Source organism: Phalacrocorax aristotelis, chromosome 4 (genome assembly GCF_949628215.1).
Source record: "Phalacrocorax aristotelis chromosome 4, bGulAri2.1, whole genome shotgun sequence".
Taxonomy (NCBI): Eukaryota; Metazoa; Chordata; class Aves; order Suliformes; family Phalacrocoracidae; genus Phalacrocorax; species Phalacrocorax aristotelis.
Genome location: NC_134279.1, coordinates 76,705,722 through 76,728,090, shown reverse-complemented (window position 1 = coordinate 76,728,090; position 22,369 = coordinate 76,705,722). Strand labels below are relative to the sequence as shown.

The 22,369-nt window shown below is 42.1% G+C and overlaps 1 protein-coding gene across 10 annotated transcripts in view; it reads right to left on the bottom strand.

Annotated features, from left to right (window-relative positions):
* Window positions 1-22,369, bottom strand: part of CTBP1 (C-terminal binding protein 1) — a 248,851-nt gene that overhangs the window by 138,725 nt on the left and 87,757 nt on the right. The window contains exon 1 of one of the 10 annotated variants that reach the window (XM_075092102.1): window positions 18,248-18,320. The exons of the other annotated variants lie outside the window; for them this stretch is intronic. Within the exon in view, the coding sequence (XP_074948203.1) occupies window positions 18,248-18,254 (7 nt within the window). The 5' untranslated portion in view covers window positions 18,255-18,320. Of the gene's footprint in view, window positions 1-18,247; window positions 18,321-22,369 lie in introns of those variants that run through there. 10 annotated transcript variants of the gene reach the window in all.

Genomic DNA, 22,369 nt, shown 5'->3' with positions numbered 1-22,369 from the left:
ATAATGCCATCAGGCCACTGCTTCGCAGCAGAGCATCACCAGCAATGTCTCCCCTTCTTCCTGGGTCTTTTTGGCTAGGTGTAAGTTGTGCTACTTCTACTCTGCAAAGTATGTAATCGTTTTTCCCTTAACAAAAAAAAAAAAATCCCACGCCAACGTCTCTGTGTTATAACACCACAAATCACTATAAGTCAACAGCATAAATGTCCACCAAGTGACACTTGCACTTCTGCGGGTTCTATTGCTACAAAGCCACTTGCTTTAGAGTGGTTTCCTACTACTAGCTTCCTTCATCTGCAAGCTGAAATACAGTGACCTCTCCATATGGCAATTTCAACATATGGAAAAAACAATACAGATGCACAAATGTTTTGTATAAACCAGTGAGAAACTGCGACGCATCCTTCCAACTCCAATTTATCTCCTTTGTGCCGATACCGTAATTTAGAAAAATTAACACGTTCCAACACATCTTTGATAATAACTAAAGCACTTTTTCAGAATGTTGTTTTTGAAAGATTGGACTATAAAGGTCCTCAGCATAAGCAAGATGATCTTTTGTGAAGGAAAACACCAGCTCCTGATACCTATCAGGCAATCAAATGTGCCCCTGTGTGGGCACGCACGCTCTCCTTCTCAGAACGCACTTGCTGATGACTGAGCTACTGCCTTCAGGGAAATTAATTTTTTCCTTCAAAATCCTTCAGAAAATTGTCTTAACAATAATTCCAAAACATTTCAAACCATGTGAATAACAATCTCAGGTTATTTAACCAAAATGTATCATAGTGTGAGAGAATCATCTTTTTGTTATCCATGAAAAGGAGAAAGGTCCAATACACTAACATTAGACCCATATGGAGAAATGGCAGGATGAAGTTTACTAATATGTCCTAAAAACTGAAAAATAGACTTTCCCTAAAAAAAAACCCAAACCCAACCTCTCAGACTCTTCTACCTGATCTACTGCATTCAACAGCTTAATGCAAGAGACATGTGCAGCCAGCTACTTCGGGATATATTAGCACCCACAGGCAGATTTACAGACCTAAAAGCATTAATTTACAGTTTTCCTGGAAGCAAACAAAATAAATTCATCTTCCCAAGGTGTTGCACTCCCGCTCCACATCAGGGAACGGCCATCCCATACGCTGCCTTTCCTCCGCAAGCACAACATCCACACCCACAAACAACCCGCCTCCAGCGAGGGATGCAGTCCGGTGGCCTCCAAACAGCCGGCCCTGAATGGTCCCAGCTGCATGAAGGAAATCTTCGCAAGCCTCTGCCGCAGTAACCAGGACGTGCTGCTCCCACCAACGAAATTTCCAAGGTGGCCAAGTTCAGTGTATCATAGGGAGGTAAAAAGCTCCTGTTCAGGCATTTCCTTTTCAACAAGAGAAAAGCTTTTCTTGCAGTATGTTCTTCAGCCCAAAGGCACTGGTGGCAACACAAGCAGGTGATGTTGGGGGTATACAATCCAAGCACAGAGGCTGTGGGGGATATTAATCCAACAGGTTCCACCTGCTCAAGAGAAGACAGCACACCAGGACTTGGAAACAACCACTGAGACTCTAGGAACATCCGAAAACATGACACTAGCCCTGACCATGATGCAGTATGGCTGTTTCATAGTGACCTTGCTCCGTCAGGAAAAGAGGAATAAAAGCAAATGAAATGTATGCTCCGCAGAAAGCTGATTTGAAGGATGCAGGCAGCGTGTCCTTCCATCTTCTATTGCAGCAACATCGCTATATGGTTTATAGCTCACATTTTTTTCTTGTCATAGATCTACCTATTAATAAAGAAGATCGTCAGCAACAGCATACTCAAACTGTAACTAGCTGCATGTGTTATCTCCTTCTCCTTATCTTCAGATGCTAAAATTGAGTTAATCTGTCAGCAGAAATGCACGGATTGCTGTCCTTGTAACGTGCACCTTATCCCTGTCATGGTTTCAGCTGGGATAGAGTTAACCCTCTTCACTGCAGCTGGCACAGTGCTGTGCTTTGGACTTAGTATGAAAACAATGCTGATAACACACCGATGTTTTAGTTGTTGCTGGGCAGTGCTTGTACTAGTCAAGGACTCTTCCAGCTTCCCAAGCTCTGCCGGGTGCACAAGAAGCCGGGAGGGGAGGGGGCACAGGCAAGAGAGCTGATCCAAACTGGCCAAAGGGATGTTCCATACCATACGACATCATGCCCAGTATATTAACTGGGGGAGTTGGCCAGGGGAAGCAGCGATCATGGCTCGGGGACCAAGTGGCGCTGGTCGATGGGTGGTGAGCAGGTTGCATCACTTGTGGGTTTGGGGTTTTTTTTCCTCTTCCCCTAGGTTTCGTTTCTCTCTCATTATTTTCCTTTTCATTACAATATTATTATCATCATCATAATCATTATCATCATTATCATCATTACCATTATTACTATTACTATTTTATTTTAATTATTACACTGTTCTTATCTTAACCCACGGGTTTTCTTGCTTTTGCTCTTCCACCTCTCTCCCCAGTCCCACTGCAGCGCAGGCAGTGAGCGAGCGGCTGCGTGGTGTTGAGTTGTTGCTGGAGCTAAACCACGACAGCCCCATAAAGCCCCGTTGATGCTATATGATCACCAACTGGAGGAAACAAAGCACTGCAGGATAATAAAAACCAGAGACACATGAAATGCTCCTTACGAACAAACGCAGAATCTTTGACATAAAAAAATTATGTCCCATTTTCTAACATCCCTGGTCAGGGTACTTCACTGATCATTTCCCCACGATCCTGTTCAAAGGGTTGATCCATCCTTTCCCCAGCTGCTCCCGCTAATACATACTGTCCCGTACTAAACTGGGTGAGTCTAGATGGGCCGCACTTCACCATCTGCTCTACTCCCACTTTCATCCAGCTCCCACCTGGCTGGCACGGCCCAAAGCCCTGTGACAGAAGATAACTGGGCACAGCAACCCAGGGCTCAGCTGGGAGCTTCCCGTTGAGAGACTGCCAACGTTTCCTTGAATCCACCCTTCTTACTACACTCTCCCGTACCCACAGCAACTGTGAAACCGTTATTAATTATCCCCTCTCGCCTGACCCACTTATCTCGCAGTAGCAGTATCTGGGATGGGCTAAAAACAGAAAAAAAAGAGGAGGGAAGCTGCACATTTTGCTTCCTGGATAACTCCTCTTAGAAAGCCAACTCTGTCCTGATTTTCTCCACTATTTTTTCTTTTTCTTTCCTTTCTTCTTCAACTTCTCTTCTGTATCTTCCTTTGGTTTCTCTCTGCAAGAAGAGGAATCAGGTTAGGAAACAGGAACGATGGAGAACGCTGATCTAAATTGCTTCACATCTTCAAAAATGTGGAGAGAAAATGATGGGGCGTGGGAAGGGAATGGAGCCCTGTGGGTTTTCTTTTCCAGAGATGACTTTCTTTTTCCTTCTGGCTCATGACTGAAGGAGATATGAGAAAGTAAGAACTGCTGGAGATTTTGGCAAATATTGAAAAAGGAGAAACATGCAACTACAATTATTTGGAGAATAAGAAGCAAATGCTAAAGAAAAATAAACCCGACAAATATAGACTACGGTCTCTTTCCAGAGAGAAAAGGCTTTATTCAGTCTGAATCAGTTCTGTTTATTTTTCTCATTTATTCAGCCATGGATTTAATATTTAAAAAATCACAAATACATATGTCAAATACAGCGGTATGTACCAGTTTAGATGCATCAGCAAACACTCTTTTATTATAGGAGGGAAGACATGCGGTTCTGTTTCCTGAAGGATGACAAGGAACCAGAAAGAAATAAAAACATGACCTTAATGTTGTAACTAACGACGTTAAAATGCTCTTGTCTGCAAGTTCTGAGGCACCATGATGCATTTTTTGTTTACACTCATTTTTGCAAGGACAATAGTGCAGATTAAAACTGACCCTGGCATTCTGCACTGTTGTCTGGAACAAGGTTCACGTCTGGTTCAGAAGGACTGACCCTCATAATAAAAATAGGTACATGAACACACCTGGGACCTGAAACACAGGTTTTGTTCCTGCAGCACGTTTGAGTGCATGTGAGCCATTCTCCAGGTACCCAAGCAGAAGGCACTGTGCTGGAGCTGCCAACAGAGATCCTCATTTCTCTCTAAAATGGCTAGCAAGCCTTTCCTCGTCACCCTTGCAAAAACCAGCACCAGAATGAGAACTGCTGATCTACTGACACTGAATGAAAATACAGAAAGGGAGTATTTATTTAAACATAAGCCGGTCTTGGGCCATCCTTCTGTGATTCTGTTTTCTTATTTGTGACCTTCGGGAAGGAAGGACACATTGAAAGCCTCGGTGGCTGTTTGTTTGCAGAGGTAATATCATTTGTATAATAGCACGAGCAGCTGATTATTTGCCTTCACCAACCATGGATCAGTGAAAACATTTTTTGTTTGGTTTTAATTCATTTAAATTAGAGGTATCTTTCACCCAGTTAAAGTTTTCAGGAGGAATGGGGTTTGCAGTTCATGACATTTGCAGAAAGACAGGTGAAATAATATAAAATAACTACTATTTCTGCCTCCTGACAGGGTTGTTGGAGTACTTTAAAGCAGCTTTCTAAAATAAACCAACTTTTTTCCCTGCACAGATTTGCCATCAGGGAACCAAATCCTATCCTTATAAGGTTACAACAAAACAAAAGTCCTGAAAAGAAGTACAAAATCGAGTCCATTTTTTAACTCAGGAAACCGGGATACTAAGACACAACAAAGTTTAAAATCAGTTTCTTCAGAATTAGCAATAGTCACATGGTTAAGAAATTAATCTTCCCAATGACCACCCTCTTGTCCTTCGCCCCAACTCATTCCTCTCCATCCAGTAAGACCTTAACCTATTAGAGCTGCAAAGCCAAAGCAGAGATTTCAGATCTACAGGCTTTACCCGCTGAAATATTTTTACACACACACACACACAGTTACTTTTACCGTGAAAGATTCCAAACTGCCATGGCAAGGCAGAAATTACTTGAACAACTGAGGCTACGAGCACCGCTATGGAACTTGCATTAGAGCCATAATATATACAAGAAGAAAGGAAAAAAACCTTAGGGTTAAACATTGGAGAAAATCTTAACAACAATGGGCTCTCAAATAGTTTACTAGAATCTAAAATAATGTCTGTGCTCAGCTAACACGGAAATCAAACTATCTGAAAAGAAAATCAATATTAGGATAAATGTTCCGGTTCTCTCCAAAGGAGGACAAAATGGAGAAAAAGAAGCTTGAAACGCTGTTTTCTTTTCTATTTTATCCATTTTTTGCTGTGGACCTTATTCTATTTAAGAAGTTGCATGAGAAGCAAATGGCTCCAAAGCTGAGCTGGACCTCACCCAAGGTTAACTGCAACACCAAACGCAGGCCATTTCCTTCGGTTTCTGTTTTTAAAAAGAAAATATTACCTAAATACAAAGAAACAAAGGATACTGCTATGGCGGCTCGTACAAGCACATCTCTGATGTCTGCAGTATTCAAAGTCTGGGTAAGTAAACTTTAAAGGATATTGAGAGAAGTTAATTTTCATCCTCTCTTTCATTTTCCGACACTTCAAGTTGAATAGTATATAAGATTTAACTGTACTACATACAAAAGCAGCGGCACACCAGTGAGCACTTCATTAATTAAAAGCCAGAAAAGGAAGTTTGCTAAACGAAGCAAATGTTCTTATCACTCCTATCTATATTCATTAAAACTGACAGGAAACCAAATATCACCATCTGTCTACTTGCAATAAAGACACTAAAAACAGCTCCGGGGTAGAAGAATAATATAAAGTAAAAAACTGCAGTTTTTCAAGTTTCAGTTTTAAATGGACAAGAGAGAGACTGATGTCAGACGGGGGAGAATAAAGCATGACAAGGAGCTGGTACACGAGTCTGGAAAAGAAATTACATATTTTAGAATATAAACCGAAGCCCTTTTGAAATCTCACAAAACAAACGACGAACCTAAAGTTTCCTCTGCGTTTCTCATTCCCATCAACGGGTCTGCAAAAAGCCAAGTATTGCAACGGCAGCTCATTTGCCTATTTAGAAATAACTGCTACCAAAAACACTAGGAAAATAATATTACGCTACATAAACTGCGAAGTTTTAATGCTCAAGCAAGTCCCAGGAAACACTTCTGTAGTTTTATTATGTCCCGATTCACTGTCTTTCTATTTACAAGAGATAATTTTTTTAATTATTCCTACATTTGGATTTTGCTTGCAAGTCAGCAACTCGATATAAAAGTTGAATAAGATTTGATGAAAGAAAGAGGATCACAGAGGTACTAACGTAGCTCTGAAAAAACCACCATGGCTCACACCAGCGGTTGCAGAGGTCAACCGAAGGTCACTGATTTAAGGTAGTTTCCAGCAGTTGTACAATTCCTACCTTCTAGTAATTGCCCTTTTTTGCACTGCAGGAGAGAGGAAAGAAAAAACAAATAGATGGTAATAAGATATTTAATGACAGAAATGAAAATAAACTACTGCTCACATTTCCAACAGCATAGCTCCGTCTTGTTAATTCTGCACCATACCCCAGCTGCGTTTTGCATAGCAATGAAAAGTGCTTCCAGTTCCTCTCAGTGCTGCATAAAATATTAGCTTTAGAGTCACAGTTTTTAAGACTAAATAAGGTTAAAGTAATATAAGGCTGAGATAAACAGAAATTCATTGTTACAACTGCCACCGGGCTCCCAGTCCCGCGCTGCGCCCAGGTACCGGAGCACATACGGCGCGGGGCAGATTTCTGGGGTACCTGCAGGAACCAGAAATGGGTTTAGGAGAGAAGGAGCAATGGAGTTAAAGGCCCAAGTGAAGGCTTATTGATTTTTATTATTATGTTCCTCTAGAATGGTACTACTTTTTTTTTTTTTTGTAGTTTAATATTCTTTCCTAAGAAAAATAACTCATACATCTAAAAAGGCTCTCATTAATATTCTATGAGAATGCTTTTTTAGACTCGATACAATTACAACACGCAATTATTATTCTTCTGTTAATACTTTAACAATACCAACAGACCCATTAACAGCTCAGCATAAGTATGAGAGGCGTTTAAGAAACAGAAGTGGAGGACTATTTCTGTTTACTAAAGAAACCACAACAAAATTATAGAAGGTAATAACGCCTGGGTGTAAAAAGTTACTGTAAACCGATTTGCAACTGTGCCATCAGATTGCCCTTCGATTCTGAGGAATCTTCTCTTGAAAGTCAACTGAATCTATAAGGATATAGGAAAAGTAAAACTCTAACTGAAGGTTGACATTCAAGGGTAAATACTCTTTTATGTTAAAAACATAACAGAGACACAGCACATCCATTATCCGTGCGTGCCAACGAAATCATTGGGATGTTTAGAAAGGACTTCAGAAAGCTGGTAGGCAAATGTGCAGAGATGGATCAGAAGAGAAAATACAAAACTAACCATAAAAATATTCCTCTGTGTGTTTTAAAAATGCATCCAGATCAAAGCCAGAGAATATTTGCTTATTCTAAGGGGGTTGTATGATATCTTTTTTAAAAACCAAACAAAAGAAACATTGATGCAATAGGGGAAAAAAAACCAAAATGTTGACACCTCAGCTTTATAAACCTTTTAACAAAAAGCTTCATAGTCACAAGTATATGCCCAAATGTTATATTTTGAAAAAAATTATTCTATATACACCTCATTAGAGCTCCAATTTTCCTACTGAGAGTAGAGATTATGCAAGTTGCATTTAATTCTATTTACTAATAAGAAGCGTACAAAGACACCGGTTCTCCAGGAGCACAGATAACCACCAGTAAAGGTAAACTTCTTTGGCAGATAGAGTGAGCACAATTCACTCCTGTACTCCTCCTGCCCGCAGCTGCCACAGTAACAACGGGTTGTAAATCGAAGCACCTTCTACAGCACTTACCCAAGAAAACCAGCACCAGGCTTGAGAATGTCGGGCTGGGAAAAGCCCTCTGGGGAATTGAGAAAGCATCAATTTCCTATAATCCTCTTAAAAAGGTAAATGACGCTCAATCCTGAAACGCATGGTGTTTCTTAGTGCCGCCCGTTCCTATACCGAGAGGCTGTTTCTGAATTTTTTTCCTTTAATTACATGAAACTTTTTTCTGAATTATATGTACACAATACCCTCAATACTATTAACTTATAGTATGGTTTTATATACATATATCAAAATATGAATTTATTAATGACCAGTCATATTTTTTTGATCTTGTTTCAGCTCATAAACACGGTCTGTACATTTCCTTTGCCTGATCTTTACCTACAGATGAAGCTATCCTTTCTATAAGGTCCCCTTAAAGGACACATTTCTCTCTGGTTGTACCAAACCCCTTGGCTCACAGGATTATGTACACTGTGTTTAAAGTCAAGGTGGGTTTTGCCCTTTTGTACTCAGATGCATCACCTTCTCCTCATCCTGGTACATACAATAAAACCTGAATTTGTCAAGTTTGATACTAGCTTGTGATATCATTTATTTTGGTGAGCAGATAACTGTGACACCTCCTCATCAGTATTATTCTTGAATTCACTTTAGACGGTCTATAACAGTTTTCCATACACCTTTGTAAAAGCTCCCTAAAAAAATCTACTTTCAAGAAGAGAATGTTAAAGCAGCATCCAAGTCACAATGCCTTCGCGTCAGTTGTTTAAAGTACAGCACCATTACATCTGTACGTCAGGAATGCAAGGCTCATCATGCTTGTGCTGCTCTATAGCATTAAAAAACCTGACCCAAAAACAAGTCCATCCTCAGAGTACCTTTTAATCTACACACAGACAAAATCATAGAACGGTTTGGGTTGGAAGGGACCTTAAAGATCATCTAGTTCCAACCCCCCTGCCATTATTACTATTTACATTGCTTTAAGTATTTCAGAGTTGCTATTTAGATGGCCTTAGCAGTAATGACTGCAGCAAGCTGGAACAGGTTTGCCATAAAACAGAACCCAGGCTAGCACTAAAAATAAAACCTGTGTGTCTTGAAGCCTGGGAAAAGTGCAGCGATGCTACAAGGGATTCAGTGCAAACCTGCAGAAGATATTCCCTCCACACACAATACTTCATATTCATTAATTTGAGTGGACATGTGTTTACACACCGAGAATAATCCAGAGTTTCTACAGGTTTCTTTGACACTCCCATCACTCCCATTCCCCTTTCCCATCTGTTTCTTTTCTCACACTTCATTCTTCTGCCCTCTACCATCTTTCTTGCCCTGAACCAGGCTCAGGCCAACTATTCCTCCATGTCCTGGTTATGCCCTGCTCTTCCCCACACCCAAATGACGTGACACAGGTGACAGCTGAAAACCTGTCAGAGCAGGGGCTCGGTGAGCCCGGAGCAGGAGGCCCTCGCCTCTTGGGTAACAAGCCAACCTCTTTCTGCCATTTCTGTATACTATCCAGGAATTATAGCCCCTTTTTTCTTTTTCCCAGTCTATCCCATTATTTCTCTCCATTTTATGTACCATCCATTACTTGTCAGGGTTTTTTCCTCTTTTATCCTCCTATTGCTATGACGGTCTTTGAGAGGAAGCCGAGGCTATTAAGTACTGCACATCTGTCATTTCTGCATTAGGATTAGGAAGCAGATTCTGAAAATCCTGGTACCACCATAAAACTGGTAAACTAAGAAATTTCACCTTAGATTTTATCGCTTTATCACTGTTTTTGTACCCTTCCCTAGATACCTGCTGCTGATCACCATCACAGACAGGATATTGAATTAGACAAGCTTGGCCTGATTCAGTACAGCTGTTCTTACAAATTTATTGCTAAAACAAGAGTTTCCACCAGACCTAAGAAAAACCAACAAGAAGTAGAATTAGAGACACTTACGTTTTACTACAAGTAGCTTTGGTGTGTGGCAGTCCCTCATTTCATCAACTACGTTTGTTAGACTACTATGCAAAGAAAGTTACTTCTGGCGACGATTGGCACATATGTGAAGTACTCGGATATTTTCTTTGATAGTGTAGGAAATTTAGCACACAATACTTTTCACTTGACGAGGAATATGGGTGAAAATGCTTTGAACATGATTTTGTTAAGAGCATTAGCATAAGAAAGAAAACCAACTTGTCAGGAAACATCCCCCATTTGAGACATTCCATGTTGTTTTCTAATGTTATTTTCCCTGAGACACCGAGCACAGGTAAATTTTGTGGTTTGGGGTGGGTGGGGGAGAAGGTTGTTGATGTTTTGGGAAATCCTACCAAAGCTTGCTCACCTTGCTTGCTCCTCCTGATCCTCAGCTACAGCAAGAACTGGCTGCTAGAAGACCTCATTCAAAGGCCAGCTGTAGGGGAAACTGTCATTATTTGATCCACTAAATCTACAGTTTAAAAACTCAAAAAAAAAAAAGTTTAAAAACTTTCAAAAAAAACCTTTAGAAAAAAATGTTCCAAGGAAAAAGCAGAAGGTTTCCTCAATGGCAAAGTTCAAGTCCTGTTGGCAAACCCTTCTAACCGTACACCCACCACCCTAGCGTTCCACGTCCAAGTAAAACTCCACTCCTCCCCACCAGTCTTATCTTGCCAAATTCAGAGCAGGAAGAAAATACCCAGAGGACCGGCATCCAAAGGACGCCACACGGAGCACTGACACACATGGCAGCGCTCCCAGGAGCCGGCTCCCGCAGTTGGATTTTATTAAGGAAGGCACACGCTTCTGCGCTCCAGTCAGAAATATTCGGGGGCTCTAGCACATGAACAATAACTCAATAATCACATTTCCTTCTCTGTATCATAAAATAAACACAGTCTCTGAGATAGACTCTCTGGATTTATGTCCTTTCGAAAGAATGTAGTAATTGTGGGGGGGGGGAATAAAACCGTAAGTAAAGTGCATGGGTTCAAAATGTGCAGTAAATACTCCTGAAAGCAATGTTCTCATCTGGGAGTATTGCAACAGATGTTTATCATGAGCTACCGCAACAGTTAATCCAACTCCGAGCCAGATTAACTCTTCACCATTGGAAACAAGACTTTTTTCCACAGGCAGCCTCCAGAAAACAAGGGGATGTGCCAGAACTGCCGACAACAAGCAGTTAACTGAGTGAAGGCGGGGGGGGAAAAGCCATAAAGCCCAACCAAATAAACCAACGTTTGGCCCAAAAGACTCAGGTGAACAGGTGTATGTGTGGGTGGGAGTGGGAGAGGGGGAAATAAAGAAAAAACATTTAAACAAAGCCTCCACTGACATTCTAGTCGCTGAAGTGGGTACACACAAAATGAGCCTAACAACATTTTTTTTTTAACAATTCAGCAAATGATTTTTTTTTTTATTTTAGTTTTGGAGAGGATAAGAAATATGATTATTGATCTCGGTTTTCAAAGCATGGTACCAATATATCACAGTAACAACTCAGAGATTATTCTATTTAAAGATATTCTGACTAAGAATTAGAATAGGAAGCTACAAAACTACAATTGAAATATGGACCATTCAAACAACAATTCAACAGTTCAGAAGCATTACAGTATTTCAAAATACTAAGAATTTTAAAAATCTAGCTTAGGTATCCATATATCAAACTGTGGTAGCCTACTAGACACTTTTTCTCCTTTTTTTTTTTTTAAACTAAGTAATTTAATGGTGGGGCTTTAATTTTTAAGTAACTAGTTACAGTACCTACATATGCAACCTCATACTTACTCTTTGAAGATACAAATCCAAATCACAACTTAAAGCATCATTATTTAAAGCTGAAATCGCCATTTCTTAACAGATGCAAATCAGATACCTGTCTCCGACCTTTCCTGAAGGCAAGTGAAGGGCCACTAAGTCAATGCCCAGAGCCAATCCTCTGCCCCTCATTTCACAGGCATTTAATTTTGGGAAACCTTTGAGCATATAAGGGTCTGATGAAACCAATGAGCAGCCCAAAAGAGCCAGAAGAAAGTCATCCCCCTTCACCGTCCTAAGCAGATCAAGCAGAAGAGGTAAGTACACCATGCGCACAACACGTCTGCCTCAGCATCACCTATGGCTCCTGCATCCCCGAGACCTCGCAGCTCCGTGGCTGCACCGGGATCCGTGTAAAACTGCTGGGAAGCAGAGCTGGTTTGAGGATTTACAGCCTTGCACAGCTCGCAAGGCTACACACAGCTCTCACCGGAGGCACGCACCTTCCCCTTCGTGTTCCCAGCTGCGGTAACGCAAGGGCGAGAGTCACAAATTCTGACAACTTTGGTCTAAAGTTCCTTCCTGACTGAAGAAAATCTCAGCTTGTTGGTTGTAGGGGTTGTTTTTTTTTAAACAGAGAGAAAAACAAATGCCAATCTGTCAAGTGTAACGACAATCTAAAGAGGTTTTGTTTATCTAATTGCTAGGCAGAACAATAAATGAATAAAAAGCTGTAGGAAGTCCTTTCGACTCCACGGCTTTTCTGCTGGTAACGCAGAACAAGTTTCTTTCTCAGTATTATTCCTAATCAACAAAAGCAGTCCCTTTATATCTGATGAAGAGATTGATGTTATTTATTCAGTAAAATCATTTATAAAGATTCCTCTGATTCTAAAAAGCCCGATGAGCACACAGCCACATGCTGGCAGTACCTCTGCCCAGCCCTTTCGTTCCTATATTAAAGCCACTGGAACGTCCACCCATTAGCCTGGTGACTGAAGTACAATTGTTTGAAGCTTGTTTTAGAATTTTCCCCCAGATATCAAACTTCGTAAGTGCTTACAGGAAGGTTTTGTTTTCTAAATTTTTAGTATTCCAGAGAAATATACCAACGTTACATTCTGCAAGTCTTGCCAAGAACATCTTTTGTGTTCACAGCTTCAGTGTTGATGATAAATTTTGAACATTAACAGTACAAAGTATGATTTAAATCAATGCCTAAATCATAAATGTAGGAGTAATTTAAACTGCTGAACTGGAAACCTTGATTTAAATAATTTCATTTTGCAAATATAGTTCTCCTAAAGAACTATTTGCTTTCAATGGTTGTTAGTTCTCGCTGAGTAGGTAAATAAACTACATGCATCTATTTAAATGATTAAGAAGACTAATATACTCTAGATCTTTTATTTTTTACATTTTATTACGTAGGCAATTTACTAGGCAATTATTTTTTTAACTATGATTCCTAAGTGCTTCAGAAATATTTAATAAGTCCTAAAGCACCTTTTATGATGATGATTATTCCCATTTTATAGAAGGATAACCCAAAGGAGAGGTAATTAACTAGTTTGGACACTTTTCTTCACCAGATTAAACTAGCTCTAAAATAATACAATTGATCGTCACTATAACAACTACCTGTTGCACATGATTTTTTTCACTCTGACCTAGCAATCATCATAATTTGCAAACGTCAGTCAGAGATCAATCAGCAGTAAAGCCTCAGGCAGCAGCAGAAGGCTGGGCTAAATACCTGCACAAGAACGAGGAGGTTTCTCTGGATGGTTTCACCAAGATCTAACACTTGGTATTATTTTTACTTCTAAAACTCAGATGTAAAGGTAACACATGGCACAGTCTGTTGCTATTTTTCAGGACAACACAGCTTGCTTTATGAACGGCCTCACAATTATTTTGCCACAAATAACAACAGCAAAAATAGCGGCGAGCATTTGGATCGATCCCACAGCCCAACGGAATCGTCACACCAGGCTTCCCAAGTTGTACAACCTCTAGTTTGAATACTCATTTCTTAATATTGTGCCTCAAAATCTGCAGGATGTTGCGCCAACAGCACTTACTGTGAAAGTTGCAGAAGAATTTCCATGTACTGAATATTGCATATCCTGAGGTGCCAGCTAGGCTGAGACCTTACACGTTACAGTTTCTGCCTCGAAGGACAGTGCCAGATCTGAAACATTTACTAGTCAAGGTAGGCGATGTATGAAAAGTGGGAGAAATGGTACAGAATTATTTTTAAGTTTTTCACAGTCTCTTACCATTGTGCCCATTTTTCACTGGTATGAAAAGCTACTTGTCCCCCAAGTTGGCCCATGATGGGAAATTGCATCTTTCCTAAAGCACCTCCTGACCTTTCCCCCGCAGCCATCCCTTACTGAGGAGGAGCATCAATATCTCTCAAGCTACTTTGTCCTCCTGTAAACTTGTCTTTGCTGTGATGCTTACAAAAATTTTGCCAGTTAGACATTAATGACTGTCTCTGAGCTTTGCCAGGAGGGGCGAGAGGCAGAACACCAAGTGCTGGAGGCAAATAGAACAATAAAAGACACAGTGATCCATCACGAGACAAATTTCGTAGGTACAACCATATAAAATACCAGCTCTCCCCTCCTGCCGAAGTCCCGGCCCCCATTAAGGGGGTGACCACTAATAAGCACGTAAAGGAGGAGGGTCTTGAGGACACAACCCTTCGCCCTGGTGATGAGCCCCACACCTCACAAGATCCAGCTGGGTTCACCCATCTCATTGCAAGTCCTCATCTTCGGCTTCAAGAAATAGAGTGCTGTTCTCTCCAAAATAAAGTGTAATGGTGTGTGCCAGACCCCAGATCCCACCCCACCGGCGTGCCACACGCGCTGCCGTCTTTGCCTACACACTAGCTCAGGAATTAGGGGGACAAGGAGAGAGAGGGAGTGAGATGGGATGGGCCAGTTATGGGTCAGGGACCTTGCTGTGCCTAAGCAAGTCGCCTTCCTAAAATGAAACCGAAAAAAGGTTTTATGCTTAAGAACATCTGCATTTCCTGTGCAAATTTCCCAAAAATATATCTCAAGTGAATCATTTCACTGCCCAGGTTCCCTGTCCACGCGCAGGCTCCAGTCCATCCTGCCCTGCCACAATGCTTCAGACACGACGCTGCTGGTCTGCAAAGCGAGCGGGCTCCGACGGGAACGTCGGCCCCGACAGGCAGATGTTGTGTAAATTCATATTTCATAAACACAGTTAATTGTGACAAGAGGGCTATAAAAATCCTTGTACTGCTTAAATTATTTCTCCACTTAGAGCAACTCTACCACCAGAAAATGTTACACATTGCACTTTACACCGAACTGGCAGCACTCGGTGATAACATTACAGCTCTATTAAATAACAGATAGAAAAATCACAGATCTTTAAAAAACTACAAATTAATTTTTCTGCCATCACTCAACATAACCATTTAAAAACAAATATGCCATGCAATTGTCATTAAAAGTTTTCCAATCTAATACTGTGTATGTTTAAATATGAAAATTATACTTTTGAAATAAACATTGCTGCTGTCGGGGAAAAGCGCTCCAGTAAATCACATCACTTTGGGACAGAAACCACCACCTTAAAGAAGTCAATAACCCCTCACACTTTACCAGGGAAATATTCTCTCTCCATCCACCAAGGTCACGATAAAGAAAAAAAATCAAAAACCAGCCACAAAACAACTAAATTACACCTGCTAAAACTTTGATCCTTTGATTCAGACACCCAGCTAGGTAAAAGATAGTAATGCAGAGACTGATTTTTGATAAATTTATGATTTATGCATTTACTGATGCTGATCCATCAGTAATCTACCTTTAGCAGAAACACTGTGTCCATATGAATCTTCTTGCACATACTGGAGTCGAAACTGTTATCCAACTCATACAATTAGGAAAAAACACCACAAAACACAAATAATTGAGTTTTCTAGTCTGTTTTTTTTCTAATGTTCGGTTATTTAGAAAAAATTTATTAAGACTTTATTATGTATTTATACCTGGAAAAAAAAATTTAATAACATGCACTTCCTTTAGATAATAGCCTACAATTACTCACATTTACTAATATAAATGGAAGAGTAAGAAACAACAAGGTTTTGTTCAGCTCTGTGGGGCCACTGGATCTGCGCGTGGTACCAGATCAGCGATCCGGTACTGTGCGAGAGGGAGAGGAAAGGCTTCATCTGCTCTCCCTCACCTGTCGTGGTGAGAAAACAAGCAGGAGGCGTGGAGGGGTAATTCAGTCCTGCAGTACTCACGTCATCTTTCATATTTCTGTTACCACCACCAGCAGGCAACGCCTGCCAGCCCGCCTGCAGTTCGTTCGCACACTACCAGAAAACAGATTTTGCTATTTACGCTAAAGAAGTCTCAGCAGGTATCGACTAGGCATAGACGTTATTTCGTCTGTTTCCTCAGGATGCTCTGGAAAAGTTTATATAAAATACGAAAATTATGCATGCCATTATGTAATGAAATCAAAGGACCATAAAACATATGCATGGATATTTCTACTTTTAAACACTAGTTACTGAACTGTAGCTGGCTTCATTTTAGAAGTACGTATCACTTGTACAAATAAACAGTATTTATATCGTAATAAAAAAATACTTTATATGAGCTATCTACATTTCTCATATGCTCAAGTATTCACTACCATTTGAATATAACAGAGTGTTAAATTCAACATAAACTCCCTAGATATCGATATTGTAGATGCTCTAAGTGATCACTCATCAAACTGCAGGTATGCAGCTTTTCCCTAGGAGCTGACAAGTCACTGGTGGTGCAACAGGTGCCGTTTCCATCCGTCGTTATCTTTCACAAAAAAGGATCACGCTGCCTGGCCCCTCTCGGCCGTCAGGCTGCCTGGGCACCCATGGGTGCACGGGCTAGCGGTGAGGAGCCAGCAACCTGCAGCCCCTCTGCCACTTCCCGGGCCCCCGAGGCACACTCCCCGGAAAAACCTCTACTGCTTCCTACGGCTGCAGGCTAGCAACAAAAAAAGAATAATGAAGTTTTAGGCGTAGCAATAGACCTGGACCCACAAGCACGCTTCTACGACACACAAGGGGAGCAAACTCAGGTGTCAGTCATGCCGACTTCACTGACAGCACCACTGATTTTAACCCAAATTTCTCTACAGGGCACCTTCCCGGTTCAGTGGCAATTTTATTCGAAAGAAACATTCAGGCACTGATTTTTAACCAGCTCAGATCAGGTATTTGTATCTAAAATTTCCACTGTTCTCTGATCCCATAGGAATGATCACACAGATACATTACAGTTTCAAGTACTGCCTCCAGCTGGGGATGCTGCACAGTATATTTAAGTTTCTTGCTAACTACTAGATGGCACAGAAAGCATGCAACCCGAGCGTAACTACGTTACTCAGAGAAAACACCAAGACAGAAGCTGCAAAATCTGTCCTGAGATTTTTCTGTCTTAAAACATACCTCAATCAGAAATCATTCTTGCCATGAAAACCACTAGAAAACTCAGAACTTAAAAAGGCGGATGCAGTTTTAATATGAGATGAGATATACCGAAGAAATGTAATAAAGAGTTGACTGGAACATGCCTCATGAAAGAGAGATGAGATTAGACGTGTTACAAAATGATATGGAGCCAAATTTGTCCCTGAACCATGTAACAGATTTACAAGGGAGAATAAAAATGCAGGGTGTTTAACTTCGTATTTGTTATTTTAATTTAAGCCAAACAAAACGCGTGCAGATAACAGCACCCGATCACGTCCACTTCCAACCAGCTACAATCTCTGACTGTAAGGGGAAACAGTAATTTAATATTTAGCAAATCCACTTATGGGAAGGACCCAGGATTGTCAGGCAGGGTCAGACGACAGCCCGAGCCGGCTCCGGTTTACTTTCTGCCATTCACCGCACGCCAACCTCTGCGTTGGAACCAGAGAATCGCGCAGCGCAGCCCCCGCGCTCCGAGAGCTGCCCTTAGCCCACCGCCGCCCTCCGAAAGGGGCAGGGGGCTGCGCGGCACCGGGACCCCCCCCCGACCCCCCGGGTCCCTCGGGATGCGGGGTCCGAAGCGGGACCCGCCCGGCAGCGGCGGGAGCTGCAGGGACGTCCGAGGGAGCGGCTGGCCCGCGCAGCGCTGCGGCCACCGCGCGTTAAGCCCGCCCCGGCGGCGCTGGCCGGGCAAACTTCTGCCGAGCGGCGGCCTCTGCCCCCCGCGGGGACGGGGCCCCGCAGGCCCACGCACAAAGGACCCCCGCGTCCCCCCCAGCCCCCGGGCGTGCTGGCGGGCGGGGGCCGGGCGCTGCCCCCACCCCGTTCCCGGCGCAGGGGGCGGCGCTCCCGGGCACCGGCGGGGCCGCGGCCGTCCCGGCCCCCCCCCACCCCCACCCCGCACCACCGGGCGCTGGCGCAGCCCAGGAGCGCCGGCACCCGCCCAACGCGCCGCGGAGCGGGCGGAGCGCAACGTAACCACCGACACTGTGAGGTGACCCCGCGGGGCTGGGGGGAGGGGGGGGGGGGCGCGCCGCCTGCCCGCCGCCCCCGGCGGGAGCGGGCCCATCACCCACCTTGCATCCCCGCCGCCGGCTCCCCTCCGGAATCTGCCGCCGCCGCCGCCGCCGCTGAAAATACGGGGCAGGCGGGCGCGACCAATCGGGGCGGAGAGCCGCCCGCCCGCAGCCAATGGCGGCCGCCCGCCGCCGGCCCGCCGCCAATCCCAGCGCAGCTCATTACCCGGCCGGCGGCGAGGGAGGGGAGCGGAGCGGAGCGCAGCGCCGCCGCGGAGGTGGGGGAACGCGTTGCGGGGCCGGCGAGGGGAGTGGGGCTGGGGAAAGGAGCCTGGGGCTGGGGCGGGGTGGGCTGGGACCCCAGTCTTGGCTCTGCCGTCTGCGCCCCCACCCCCTCTTTTATTTTTCTTTTGCCCGCTTTTTCCCCATTTCCACCGTCCTCTCTTTCCTTTTTCCCTTGCCTCCTTTCCTTTCTCCCCCCCTTCCTTTCACCCCCTTTTTCCGCCCCCTGCCCTCCTTTCCCCCCCTTTCCTTTTTCCCTTTTGCCCCCACCTTTACTTTTTTCTTTCCCCCCCTTTTTTTCTTTTCCTTTTGGGGGGGGAGAGAATTTTTTTTTACATAACCCCCACCCAAATGTACATCATCCACACCAACAACTCCAGGAGCCCCCCAGGGAACAGGGGAAGGGATGCCCCTACATCAACCAGCACCGATTGCTACGGAGCTCAGTTTTAGAGAACCGAGAAAGATGAGGGGATGAAAACACCCCCCAGCCGACTCAGCTAAACCCTGAGGCTCAGAAGAGTGTCTGTTCAGCCGCTTGTTTTTTAATACCACAACAGGCAAACTCAGGGCATGACGAGAACAGGCTTCTGGGGTGCAGAACCCAGCCTTGAAAAATACCAAAATGAAACCAGCAGATGTTTCAACCACACAACTTTAGCATGCAGAGCTTTATGCTGTATCACTACTGGCAAATTATTAGCAAAGTAAACCTTCTTATTGAGTCCAATAATTTTGGAAATAAATACCTGCTTTACTAAGAAAAAATAAGACTTTGCGTTCAATATTTTTTAAAAATTTAAATTAAGTTCTTAAAAATTTTTCAATCAACAGAACTCATGACTGCTCTATATTACAGCAGGAAACTATCAACTGTAGAAGAGGAGATTAAAAAAAGCTCACAATTTTCTTTTGTGCTTCCAGTCTAGTAACCCTAATAATTCCTAAATTTAGAGTGAACTAAAATAGTGAGAAAACCGGCGCCTCCCTTTTCTGATGTTGTGCTCCTTCTGACCTCAGCCCAGCGTTTAAAGTCACTAAATTGTGTTTGCAGAAAACTCCTGCCTGCACAGGCCACGTTACCCAGTCGTTCACAGCGTTTGTGGCTAACGCAGGATAATGCAAGCCATGAAGCGATAAACCTGGTATCAGCCCAAGTCTTGATGACAATTTACAGGAGAAAGGTATTCTTCTGCAGATCAAGACAGACTTATTTCTAAGGTGCCCGAAGAGCCAAGAACTCTGTGGTGCTATGAACTGCTGACAGGCAACCAATAACTGTGACAAATTATACATTCATGGCGTCTGCAACAATCGATAAACTGACTCGCCAAATTAATAAAATATAGATCACAAAGCATACATTTTTATTAAAGAATAATTTCATGATAACCAAGTAATGTGGATGCTTCCAAGCATAAGATTAAATTACATGCTGAGCAAATCTGGCATTTTGTGATAAACTGCAAAAAATAGTCTTTCCAACAGCAACTGAGGAAGAACATTGCTGACATAGTCTATAAACGTCTTTTATAAAGCATAACCGGAAGTAACAAAAAAAAAAAAAATCATTGAAGCGGTGGTTAGAGAATTCACTACCATATCTGTAATAATTACTTCTCCTTGCTTTGTAATTTATTCCTTCACATATGTTGCTGATTTTGGCCTTAAAAGTAATAAAAACAGATTACCTACATAGGGGAATATTTACACCAAATTAATTCCTTAACTAGCCAGGCTTCGGCAGTCATCATTGCTGGAGTACACAAAGATTTCTAGTACAATTAGGATGATGAAAATTTTACTTAAATGCATGACGGCAAGTGTCTTATCTGATAGATGGACGTCATTAAAACTTTGTGCCTGCTGAGTAACTTTGAGTATTTGCTTGAACACAGGGATAGAGTGAATCCCACTGGACTTGAAGGTCTGAAGCTATACATGTGGTTAAGTATTTTCCTGCATTAATATTTTCCACTACTGAGAAATGCATCAGGAAGAGCTTTTCCAACCTCCTGTAAAGGTATCAGAGAAGTCATTCCTTCCCCAGGGAGGACGATGGAGCATCTCTTACAGCAAAGGCTTAATACTTTTGTGAGGAAAGCGCTGTGGCCTATCCTCAGTCTCCATTAGTTAGGTTATTGCTATACAGCTTCGAAATTTGTCCTACACAACTCCTATTTTCTGAAACTCCTTAGCACTCTCTCTGCAGGTTAACTATGCCAAACCAACAGCATTAGGAAGCTGTCCTAAAACTAGTTTTAATCCTTGATAATGCCAGATGTGTGAGCTCCCAGGCAGTCTTCACATGACTAAAGCCTTGTCAGGTCTTCCAAACACTTCTAGTAAAACCACCAGCATTTCCTGGAAGCATACTTTCATACTTGCAATGCCTCAGTGAGTATTTTACATCCTTAATGTTTAGCCACTTTCTGAGCTTCAATGAATTTCCTAGCTAAACACATGACACTAGGTCTTTCCCGTCGCTCTTTCTAGCTGATAAATAATGGAATCTTAATTCTGAAATGCTGACACGAAACAAAAATCAAATAGAACCTAAGTAATATAAAAACAATATTTGTTTATCCTAGATCCATTATGAATTGAATTCCTTTTTTAAGCAAATGGCCTTTAATAATATATTAAACACATGAACAGGAAGATGTTTGAAGTTATAATTCTATCAGCTCTTTCTCATGACATTCATCTTCTCAAAGGCCTTATCCACATTTCAATCTAATCATTGTTAAGTTCATAAACAGACATGGTACCTTAAAAATGGCTTACTACTAAGATAAGCTGCTGTCTTCCCTAACTATGGCAACCTAGATGAGTTTTTTTTTTTAAAAAAAAAATCTATTCTCTGGCATATTATTAGCACCTGGAAATTTATTATAAAATCTTATTTGCTTTCAGAATGAAAAATCTTTATTTGGAAAATATACCTAAATATTCCCACTTACAAACCATCATTTATTTCAATATTTTACAATTTTTCTGCACAGAAATAATTTCGTTTGCTAAGAAAATACCCACACTGCTATGAATCTTTTCAGTCACCAGAACGTGACTACAGATCGCAGCAGTGCATATTTTAGAGAAGCAGTAGAGAGGACCAGCTTCAGAATTACACCCACCACCCTCAAGATAAGATGAGGCGAGAGCGTTTTCTCTTGCCATAAATTACCACTCCCTCCTATCAGCAATTATTTAACGTTCAAAAATAGCTGCAACGCAGACAAATCATGAGCTATAATTACTCAAATTTATCCCTGATATTAAGACTGCATAAATGCATATATGTATACCTACTTAGTCTATTCTAAAATGCATCTGCATGCCTAATGTTAAGTATTATAATCAAATATACCAGGATGTCTTTACCTTATTGCCCAGAATGACAATGTTTCTATCCTAAATAGCCATTCCAGCGGTCAAAAATATTCACCACTGCTTTTATCTCTATGGTAATGCTCACTTGCTCCTGGTGCTTCTTCTTCTCATAAAGCTTCCTCCTTCCCAGACAAGGAGAGAGACCTAAATTCACAGGAGTCAAAAGGGGCACCAGCTGTACTCCCAGGGGGTTATATATATATCTCTCTCATATATATGTATCATACGGTATAGAGTTATATATAGATATATCACATCACTGAGTGCAACACAGAGGCTGCATCAGGTTCAGAAGTCCATATTCTGAAAATACCTGAAGGCTGGAAGTATTAGAAATACCCTACATAGCTGGCCTGGTTTTGGCTGCTGTCGGGTACAGGACATTGGGGCAGATGGTGCTTATGGTCTGATCCAGTTCAATAATTATTTAATGAAGTACTTCCAGACCAAGTTGTCTCATTCTTTTCTTGGATAACACAGATTTGTTGAATACCTTAAATGGAAAGC